This window comes from Chiloscyllium plagiosum, chromosome 36 (assembly GCF_004010195.1).
Source record: "Chiloscyllium plagiosum isolate BGI_BamShark_2017 chromosome 36, ASM401019v2, whole genome shotgun sequence".
Lineage (NCBI taxonomy): Eukaryota > Metazoa > Chordata > Chondrichthyes > Orectolobiformes > Hemiscylliidae > Chiloscyllium > Chiloscyllium plagiosum.
The window spans coordinates 5,874,459-5,886,134 of NC_057745.1; the positions used below are offsets into that span (position 1 = coordinate 5,874,459).

Consider the following 11,676-nt stretch of genomic DNA (forward strand, 5'->3'; position numbering starts at 1 on the left):
CTGTTTGAAATGGGTATATCCACAAAAGACTCCTGCCCTCGGTGTCAACTTCTCTCACCCTTCCTGGAGTTAACCCATCTATGTGACTGTATCTGAGACTTTCCCCCCTTCCTATAACTGCCATCCATCACATACTGTTGCTGTTGCAAATTCCTCATCGCTACTATCTGTCTCTCCAACCGATCCACTCGATCTGACAAGACTCACATCCAACAGCATTTATGGCAAATATAATCTGCAGTAACACTTAAACTCTCTTTAAACTCCCACATCTGACAAGAAGTACATATCGCTGCAAAGGCCATTTTTGCTCCTTCACAATCTACAGATCCAGAAAATAACACCATCTTATTCCTCTACAAACACTGCCCCAGGTTAAATTAATAGCTATGGCTTATATTTTAAGTTTAATCAAGAGACTTATCTCCAAAAACATATAATCAAGAAAGAATCCACTATACTCACTACTGCAGCCTTTTTCTTGGACAGACTTAAAACAACAATTAACTCATCTGATTCTATGCTGTGAACTTCACCCAAGAGTTCCTCCAAGATTAGTTGTGAAATTCACTGTTTGTTAATTTTCCCAGTTGCACTCCGATGTCCAGCGATACACGAATTCAAACAGCAAAGGCGGTAACTGTGCAGGTTCTCTCTCTCTCTCTCTCCTGCACTGTCCTCACCATGTGCTTCCTTTGTCTGCTCTTCTCCCTTTTAAACTGCTGTTGTTTTGACTTTTTTTTCCCAAAGTTCCAAAACAATGCAACAGCATATAAAACAGTAATTGCTGCTCCTGGAATTCGAGGAAATCACTTAAAATACCTCAAAAAAAGGAGCAGCTCTTACAGCCAGAAATTTTTCCTGTCCTCCATCTCTTCCTCCTTCCCAGTGAACTAACGCCTGATCATTGCTGTGCAGATAACATAGTCACTTCATTGTGAAAGCAATTCATCCCTTTTTAAATTTGGACTGGGGTTACAGAACGGTGTTTCCCTGATTATGCTCCTGGAATTTGAGGAAATCACTTCCAACACTTAAAATACCTCAAAAAAAGGAGCAGCTCTTACAGCTAGAAATTTTTCCCGTCCTCCATCTCTTCCTCCTTCCCAGTGAACTAACGCCTGGTCATTGCTGTGCAGATAACATAGTCACTTCATTGTGAAAGCAATTCATCCCTTTTTAAATTTGGACTGGGGTTACAGAACGGTGTTTCCCTGATTATATTTTTGCATCTGTAATATTTGTGTCTTACCTGTTTCTATTTGTGTACCTTTTGTGTGTGGTATTTTAGATTGGGTGATGTTTAAGTGTATAGTCATAAATTACTAATTCTGTTTTTCAATTTTCAGTCATTGGTTGAGAAAATTAAATTGGTTATGATAAACAATTAATTCCTTGTTAATGGTCAAAACCTGATATATATTTGTTTTGTTTTGGTAGTTCAGTTAAATTTTTTAATTTGTGGTAACTCTAGGACCAATAGGAACTGATACCCATGCACTTCCCCAAGTGAATTGTGACGGATTGGTGGTCAGTGTCCAGGAAGCAAAAGTGAGGACTATAGTTGCTGGGGATTAGAGTTGAGAGTGTGGTGCTGGAAAAGCACAGCAGGTCAGGCAGCATCCGGTGGAGTGGATAGGTGGGAAGGAAGATGGACAGGTAGGACAGGTCATGAGGGCACTGCTGAACTGGAAGATTGGTACTGGGATAAGGTGGCGGGGGGCAAATGAGAAAACTGGTGAAGTCCATACTGATGCCATGGGGTTGGAGGGTCAGTGTCCAGTATTTGATATAGTTGTAAGTAGCGTGACAACAAATCTCAATGCATTACGAAGACAATGTGTTTTTAACTTTTTGTAGGTTTTCCAAAAGATTGCTGAAGAAAGAAAAGGGAAAGTCCATGTTTTCTTTTGTGGTTCCCCTGTCCTGGCTAAAACAATCAAAGCTCAGTGTGAGCATTTTGGCTTCAAATTCTACAAAGAAAACTTCCAGTGATGTGGTAGTGGTTGTGAATCAACCAGGTTTCCCTCTGGTGCAATGCACAGGTTGACTTTATGTAAACTTCCTCTATTCATGTGATTGATTAAGATTTGTGGAGCAGTGAGAGGAAATCATGTCCGAGACTCTCCATTAGATTTTGTTTTGTCTGGTATTCAGGAAGACAAATAGTTGGAATGTGGATAGTGGAGATTCCACTTGACTTATTGCCCTGGCATAACTAACCCATTCTGAATCCGAGATCCCAGGTATCATCCCTGAAAAGTGCTAACTAGGTTGATCTTAACCAGCAAAGGTTGGCTGCAGCAGTTAGTTCCTGCCCTGCTGGACTCTGGGAGATTTGTGCGGGCGGTATTAAAGTATGGTGTCCCTCACAGTCAAATATCTTCCTGATTTGGAGATGCCGGTGTTGGACTGGGGTGTACAAAGTTAAAAGTCACACAACACCAGGTTATAGTCCAACAGGTTTAATTGGAAGCACACTAGCTTTCGGAGCGACGCTCCTTCATTCATTACCCAACTCCACACGTGAAGTATAGGCACTTCGACATCAGGGAGGTTCCAAACCCAGGGAATCGGACTGACCACTCGAGCATGAGTCAGAAGAGGAAGGCAAAAGAAAGGGGAGACCCTGGATTTCAATATAATTCATTATGTTCAAATATTTACTAAAATTTTTCTTTTGAAAATCCCAGCTTGTTGCATTGAGTATGGGATGAATAATGTAATTGGAAATCCGTACTTAACAGTGAGAAACTCAGAGATGCACAAGCTATCCCTGGGACAACCTGGAAGCTCATAACACAACCTGTTCATTTGACCAATCTTGCTAACGTGCCTAAGTGTTTACAGAAATAATATTCATTGCAGCAACAATCTGCATATTTCACTGGCCTCCTGTTGTAACATTATGTGGACTTTTAAAAGAGTGATGTGGCATGTTTCTGTTTGCTCAAGTCGAATAAAACCTGTTGTGGAGCTTGTAACAAGTTCTTGGAAATTGGTGTGTACAATGACCCCCTCAGCACTTCAGAAAATCATGTTCTCATTCACCATTTTCAATCTATGATAGAATTGTATTTGGAATCAATGCTGTGCAACAACCAATCCCATTCCTTTAAGCTTTAGTTTTAACAGTGGCCACCTACTGTGGACTGAACTGAAGAGATGATTTTCTTTCAACTTCCTTTAACACGAGATGGTAAATGTTTGGTTTCCTGAAAGCTGCTCGACAAATGCATGGAGAGAAACCATTTCATTCTTCCTCACTCCCCAAACAGGTTGGCTGACCCTCCCATATTGCAAGGTCTGGAGGTGACTGTTAATGTGCACTCCACTCCAGCCTTGGATTTGGAAAGAGCTGGACACTTTCACTGCTGGATTCATTTTACTAGGTCCTCCTTTACCTCATATGGCCCGAGGCTAATGAACATCTGAATATACGAACGAAAGTAGGCCCTTAGCCCTTCAAACCTGCTCTGCCATTCAATAAGATCACGGCTGATCTGATTTTAACACCAACTCCACATTCCTGTGTATCCCCAATTTTCTTTCATCCCCTTGGTCATCAAGAATCTATCTCCCCGCCTTCAAAATATTCAAACATTCTGCATTCACTGCCTTTTGAGGAAGAGAATCACAAAGACCAACAACCCTCTGAGAAAAAAAGATGTTTCCTCACCTCTGTCTTGTTTTTAAACTATGAGCAGACTTGTTGCTCTGCACGCTGAGGAGATGATGAGTTGAGGCCAGGTATTGTCTTCAGGGGTTTGTGACTCTTGTGGCGCGTGTGGGACCAGTTCACCCTCTGCCCAATGTGGTGTTGCAGGAGTTGGTAGATTGACAGCTGAGGAAATCCCCAGGTGCCGAATCACGCCCCATTGGTCTGTTTGCAACCGTCCGATGTGACATCCCAGAGGCAGCCAATCAGTGCAAGATTGGAAGGTAGTGGGGTGGAGGAGGGAGGGTACAAAATCATGGAGTTAATAGGAAGATTAGTGGCAGTGATTGTTTGGTGGAGCTAACAGGTTTGAGGTCACAGTCAGTGCGGTGGGGGTTATGCTGAGCAGGGGCCAGTAAGTAGACTCATGTCATCTGGATATGAGGAAAGGTTGAGCAATCTGGGCGTTTACTGATTATTGGTGTTTCAAAGATTGAGAGGTGATCTTATCAAAGCATATACCATTCCGAAGGGATTAACTAAGAGGGTGGATGTTGAGAGGATGCTACCCTCTTGGTGAACTCTGGAACGCTGAAGCACAACATAAGAATAAGGGGATGAGGAGGAAGGTTTCCTCTGAGGGTCATTAGTATTTGGAATATTCTTTCACAAAACTTAGTGCATGCTGAGTCTTTGACTATGTTCATGGCTGAGGTAAACAGAATTGGATTGGCCAGGGAGTTGAATTGCGAGCAGAAGTATCCATTTAAAACCTGTTCTGCCATTCAGTAAGATCATTCCCAATCTGTCTCTCCCAATCATATTCCACATTCCCATCTATCCCCCATAACATCTTCAAAGTTTGTGAGAAGATTTGTAGCTCAGGTTCTCCTGCACTTCACAGGAGGCTCCCAAGCACTGAGGATGTCACCTAGAGAGGGGACGAAACACCTGCAACATAAATTCCCAGCTCGGCGAACAGAACCACAACCCATAACATCTGACCCCTCTGCCTAACAAGAATTTATCCATCTCTGCCTGAAAAATATTCAATGACCCTCCTCCACCGCCATCTAAGGCAGAGAGGTCCAAAGTCACACAACATTCTCAGAGAAAATAAATTCCCATCTCTGTCCTGGAAGGGTGACCCTAATTTTAAGACAATGCCCTTTGGTTCTAATGATGGGGTCAGTCCAGAAACAGTTGAGGTCACATTCAGATCAGCTATGATCTTATTCAATGATCGAGCAGGTTTGATGGGCCGAATAACCTACTCCTGCTCCTATTGTTTATGACCTTATGAAAGAGCAATGGGATAATGACCACACAAGGTTTTTCGTAATGTTATTGAATAATGGGTAAGTTATTACCCAAGACACCAGAGAAAGCTGTTCTACTCTTCCTCAAAACATTCTGGTTACATCCACCTGAGAGAGTAGTCAGGCCCTTGGTTTAACATTGTCTCCAATAGGTGGCGTTTGTGACAGTGCTGCACCGATGTGTTGGTCTATATTTCTCCTGAAATGTCTGGGTGGGGCATGAACCTCCAATTTTCTGACTGAGAGAAGAGAAGTAGAATGGGTTGGCATTTCAAGCTTCATCCACCATGGGCCTTTGCCTTAGACAAAGGATTGTTATCTAAAACATTAAATTGTTCTTTTTCTCCGCGCTGCTAGCCCTTTTGTGCATCTCTGGTGTTCTGTGTGTTCTACTGAGGAAACCATTAAGCAGAATTGGATAAACCAAATAAACCATTAGGTGAGACAAGAAGGAAAACACAAGGCAATGCTTTGAAGAGAAAACAAGAGCATCTTAGGCAACGCAGTACCGAGGGAGTGTTGCAGTGTCCCAGGTGCCATCTTTTGGGTGTGAGATTAAACCACTGCCCTATTCACTCAGGTGGATGTGAAAGACCCCGTGGCACTGATTTAAAGAAGGTTGGGATATTCTCCCAGATGACTATCTCTCAATCAATGTCAAGTAAAACAAAAATTCTGGCCAGAAAAGGAGTTCAATTGAAATGAATCAGAACAGAGAGAGAGTGGGGAAAAGCATCTTAAATATGTATTACCTTAACTGTAATTGTAAACTATTTAACTGGAAAGGGATTTCAGAACTCAGTGGTATACCGGGAATTTACTATCCTGATACAGGAATTAAAAGAAGCCATAATTAAGGTTCAGCCAGTGACTGAAAAGGCACCTGGAATGTTGGGGTTTATTACAAAGGAAATGGAACATCAAAGTCTATGTTTTACTGCGGTTGTACATGACCTCAGTGAGACCACATATTGAGTACTTTGTATAGTTTTGCTTTCCTTATTTGAACAAAAGACAAAATTGGACAAGAAGCAGTTCAGAGAAAGTTCGTGACTCATGTGATGAGGGGTTTGTCTTATAAAGAAAGGCTCAACCTGTTCAATCTATCTCCATTGGGGTTTATAAGGATGAGAAATATACAAAATCCTGAGAGCACTCAGCAGGGTGGATACTGGGGGGGGTGCATGGGGGGGATCTGATGGGAGAGACTAAAATGAGAGGAAACAGTTTCAGAATAAGAGATCTACCTTTTAAGACTGAGATGAGAATATCATTTTCTCCCTAAGGGACCGTGAAATTCTCTTCCTCAGAAACAGTGCAGGCTCTTCACTTTTGAGGCTGAATTCCGTAGAGTTTAGTTTGACAAGGGAGTCAAGGTTTAAGGGGATTAAGCAGGAAAGTGAAGTTAAGGCCATAATCAAAGCAGCCCTGGTCTTCTTGATTGACAGTGCAGGGGTCAAAGGGCTAAAAATGGCCTATTCTTGCTTTTAAGTCCTATGTTTATTAAAGCAGGGACATACTGTGACTTAGACATATCACCTCCAACATAGTCCTATTGGCTTGGACCTTATTCATGGTAGAACATGACCAAGCCAATGATAACACACGTTGGTGAGCTTCAATCATGCGAAGAGGTTCAATCTGACTCAGGCACTAAGTTGTACCTTGATATTATTTAGACAATTCAATGAAAATCATGACACCAATACCTTTGTACTAAAGTGCACCTTTACCAAATACCTACCTAAAGCACATTGGCTCATATTGTTAAAATGGAGCAGAAAACAATTTGGGATAAGCACCTTATCTGGTTGCAAGCTAATAATCAAGCGGAACAAATGCAATTTCTACCCAAAGGTATTTGTACCAGATTCCATGTATTTGGACAGACGTTGTCTATTTTATTGTAAAAACAACATTGGCATTTGGATCATTGAAAATAATTCATGTCTATTTTAATGAACTATTAATTCAGTGCTTCAGGAGTAATTAAACTCCAGTCTATATCTTGCTTTCTTTTCATTTCCTCAGGCTCGTGATTCAATTTAATTTCTATTTTGCCCAGGTTTTGAAAAATGTAGATTGATTCTCTTGTGGTATTTGTGGCTCTTACAATGTGAACCAGAGATGTCAAGGTTAATGTAAAATGAACAAACTAGCACAAAGCATGAATTCCAACTGACCCTACACAAGATGGGTCAGTTGGGCAAGCTACAAGAATCTCATTTAACACTCGAAAGAATGATTGCAAGAGAACGTTGTTTCAAATGTTAATTTTTGGCATTAAATAAATATTGCCTGTTAAGGTTAAAATAAGGGTGTGGTAAAAGCATTGTGAATGGAATAATCTGTGAGTCAATCTTGAAGTCATAACAGAATCATTGAGTCATTTTATTGTCTATAATATTCTATGCTTGTCTTTACTTATCAGTGATGAAGTCTCTGTGGTTGTTCAATGTTGAATGTCTGCATTTCATGGGAAATAAATATCTGTCTGTAAATGTTATTAAACATAGTCTCTCCTGCATGCTCTAATAATGCAGTGTAAGCTTGTTTCTGTATTGTTATTTCCTGACATGAACTTGATGGATACCCATCCACCATCTTAAACATTCACTCTCATCTGCCACACAATGACTGCATTATCTATACTTCGACAAAATGCACAATTGTTGCATCTCATCAAAGCTCATTTGACAGTACCTTCCACATCTGCTACTTCCACCAGTGGGAAGTACACATGCAACATTACTTCCAAGCCACACACCATCCTGATTTGCAATTATATCACTGTTCTGTACTAGGGCAAAATACTGGCGCTCTCTCCAAACCGCTCTGTGGGACAGCCTACACTGTTTGGATAGTTGTAGTTCACCACCACCTTTACCAGGGCAATTAAAAATGGGTAACACAGACTGAAATTGCTCACATCTCAGCATCAAATTTCTAAAAATTAATGACTTAAGCTGGTATCAGACACATTGCTCACTCTCCTACATCTGGTCCCCACGGCCATAATTACTCTCTGGTCTGAAACCATTGATAAATCTGTGTAACCGTTTATGAATATGCCTGTCCTACACTGTGCCTGGAGCTCCTGCAGTAAAGAGTTTAGTTTCTTCAGCTGCTTGGCAGACATTGAACAGCTTAACCCAAAGACTAGCTTCAAATCCTTATTCTTCAATGACAATAGGATGAAATATTGTCCAAGGCAGATAAAAGGTCACCATTCTGCTTCTCGCTCCCCACATCTGTGTGCTGTGCTGCCTGTTCCCTGGGGTTGTAACTGGGAAAGCTCTGATCAAGAATAGAGTTAGCTAGGGTTAACCCAGGGAGCGATAAGAATGTGGAACCTCACAGAATAGCGAAGGACAAAAACATAACTGCATTTAAGGGGATACAAGACAAGTAGCTCAGGGTGACTGGAATAGAAGGATATGTTGATAGACTGGAATGAAGCAAAGGGGAAGGAGGCTCATGTTGAGAATAAACATTAGCAAAGACCTACTGTATCTGTGCTGTAATTTCCATATCATTGCATGTAACTAGATAGGTAATGTAACCTCATGCAGAGAATTAAGACATGCTTGAGGTGTACAGGAGTATTTAGTCCAGAAGGGGGTAGCACTGTCTCAGTGATTGATTATAATCCAGCTTCTCTACGATCACTTTCAGATTTCCGACGGGCACATTCCTGTGGGGGCTGCTGGCTCAAATAAATTCAATTTACTCTCGTGTTATTTCCCCTCTCTAGCTCGTCAAAAATTGGCTGGGTACAATTTACAGCAGTTTTGCTGCCCATTTAGTCTCTATAAAAGACTGTTGACCAAACTTTGCATATTCATGAGTTAATTAATGGCAAGGAATATAAATTAGAGCTTAAGGAATAAATACCCGATTCACTCAATTATTAAAATATGAAGTAAGTTCAGATAAATCGGTTTTGCTCTGTAATGATGATTGAAATATTACATCATTCACTTAAAACCTGGGAACAAATATACATTGACTGTAGATTGTAACAGCTTGCCAATTTATGAGGAAAGACGTACATTAACATCGTGATTAGCATGACCTCTGGACACCTCCAAATGTTTTAGAGCCAATGAAGCACTTTTGGAAATGTAGTACTTGTACAGGAAACAGTGTGGCCAATCTGTGCTCAGCAGGTTCCCCACCGACAGCAATGTGGTGGCATCCCGATCATCTGTGTTTATGACATGGATTGAGGGATAGATATTGACCGAGGGTAAGTTATGTCTCCTTCGAAATAGTGCGCTGGGATGATCGATATCTGGTCAAGCAGATGGACAAAGCCTCATTTTAATGTCTCATCTGAAAGATATCTGGTCAGATGGCAGCACAGTAAGATGCTCCAGCCAGAGACCCCCATGCTCTGCTGGCGTAATTTCTTCCACCACCCACTCCCTGCTCTCCCTTCTCTCTGCCTGGGACACCTGACCCTCTATTCTGACTCCTGACCTTGAACGCGGGGTTGGCGGAGTCGCTAGTGGCCCAGTTCAGAGCAGGGATAGCAACCCAGTGTGGAGTAGGATAGGGCCCGACGCAGAGTGGGGATAGGGCCCAGTGCGGAGCGGGGATAGGACCCAGGGCGGAGCGGGGATAGGTCATAGTGTGGCACGGGGATAGGGCTCAGTGCGGAGCAGGGACAGGGCCCAGTGCGGAGCGGCAATAGGACCCAGGACAGAGCGGGGATAGGGTCCAGGGCGGAGCGGGGATAAGGTCCAGGGCGGAGCGGGGATAGGACCCAGGGCGGTGCGGGGATAGGGTCTAGGGCAGAGCGGGGATAGGACCCAGGGCGGAGAAGGGATAGGGTCCAGGGCAGAGCAGGGATAAGGTCCAGGGCGGAGCGGGGATAGGGCCTAGTGCGGAGGGGAATAGGGCCCAGTGCGGAGTGGGGATAGGGCCTAGTGCGGAGTGGGGATAGGGCCCAGTATGGAGCGGGGATAGGGCCTAGTACGGAGGGGAATAGGGCCCAGTACGGAGCGGGGATAGGGCCTAGTGCGGAGGGGAATAGGGCCCAGTGCGGAACATGGATAGGGTCCAGGGCGGAGCAGGGATAGGGCCCAGTGCGGAGTGGGGATAGGGCCCGGTGCGGAGTGGGGATAGGGCCTAGTGCGGAGGGGAATAGGGCCCAGTGCGGAACTGGGATAGGGCCCAGTGTGGACTATAGCGGCAGCAAGTGGCCAGACCACGTGGACGTCACTGATGTTGGTCTGCTGCAGAGAGAGAATGATGGTTGTCTATTTTAACTTTGCTTCTTGTTTTCTCTGACCTACGGTTAAACTATGTAACAGCTGTAACTTTTCTTTCTTCATTTCTCTATCCTGTAACTAAGATTTGTACCTAGGTACTCTGTACCTTTAAGTACAGGTCGTTCTGCTATATTGCATGTTTCATTAACACAAATTTGCTACAACACGATTGATGAATTGGAAACACTGGTTCTAAAGTGCAAAGTTTTAAAGTGTATTGGTTATAACGTGAATCTGACCCCTTTAGTTTAAGTGGTGCTGCTAATACACGATTCTCTCATACAGGATTGCATGGGAATGGAACTACCACATTATAACATCACTGACTTTATAGGAGTTGGGACATCATGTTCAGGTTGTACAGAACGTTGACGAGGCCTCTTCTGGAATACTGTGTCCAGTTCTGGTCGCCCAGTTATAGGAAAGATATTATTAAATTCGAGAAGGCTCAGAAGCGATTTACTCGGATGTTGCTGAGTACAGAAGGTTTGAGTTATAAAGAAAGTCTGAGGCTTTTTTCACTTGAGCGTAGGAGATTGAGCAGTGATCTAATAGAAGTTCATAAAATCATGAGGGGTATAGATAGAGTTAATGGTAGTTGTGTTTTCCCTTGAATGGGGGATTTCAAGAATAGGGAGCACATTTTTTAAGGTGGGAGGAGAGAGATTCTAAAAAGACATGAGGCAAATTTTCACACGGGGGGAGGGGGGGGGGGTGGGCTCATGTGTTGAATGAACTTCCTGAGGAAGTGATGAATATGGGCCAGGAGCAGGCAGGTGGGACTAGTTTACTTTGGGATTATATTCAGCATGGACTGGTGGGATCGAAGGGTCTGTAGGATTCTATGTGACAATAAAACTAATTCAATTCAATTCAAAAGAAGGCACTTCTAAGAGTACAGCACTCCCTCAGCACCACACTGTGACTTGCTTTAGAGGTGTGACTGCTCCAACTGAACTACAACTGACTGATTTGATGATCCCTGTTGAACACTACTGTTAGAGAATTTCCCACCTTTGACTTCAATGTGTCGTGACACTGGCTTGATATGAAAGTGACATAAAACTTGCAACTCAATGCTCAGAATCTTTTTCCCCAGAACTGTAATGTCTAATACTAGGAGATGTGCATTTAAGGTAAGAGCAGGTAAGTTCAAAGGAGATGCGGGGGTAGTTTTTTTTACAGAGTAGTAGGTGTTTGGAACACACTGCCAGAGGTGATGGTGAAAGATAGGGGTGTTTAAGCGACTTTTAGATAAGCATGTGAATACGCAAGAAATAGAGGAGTATGGATGAAAGGGCAGGCAGAGGGGATCAATTTATTTTGGCGTCATGTTCAGCACAACTGTGCTGTACTGTTGTATGTTCTATGTTTTTGTGACCCTATTGAATGTGATGTCAACCAAGCAACAGATAGAGCCAAT

General features: G+C 42.9%; 1 protein-coding gene across 1 annotated transcript in view; it reads left to right on the forward strand.

Moving 5' to 3' along the window:
• The window catches only part of nox5 (NADPH oxidase, EF-hand calcium binding domain 5), a 94,261-nt gene extending 90,735 nt beyond the window's left edge, over positions 1-3,526 (forward strand). The window contains exon 19 of the mRNA XM_043677192.1: positions 1,861-3,526. Within this exon, the coding sequence (XP_043533127.1) occupies positions 1,861-1,995 (135 nt within the window). The 3' untranslated portion in view covers positions 1,996-3,526. The remainder of the gene's footprint in view (positions 1-1,860) is intronic.
• The last annotated feature ends 8,150 nt before the right edge of the window (positions 3,527-11,676 follow it).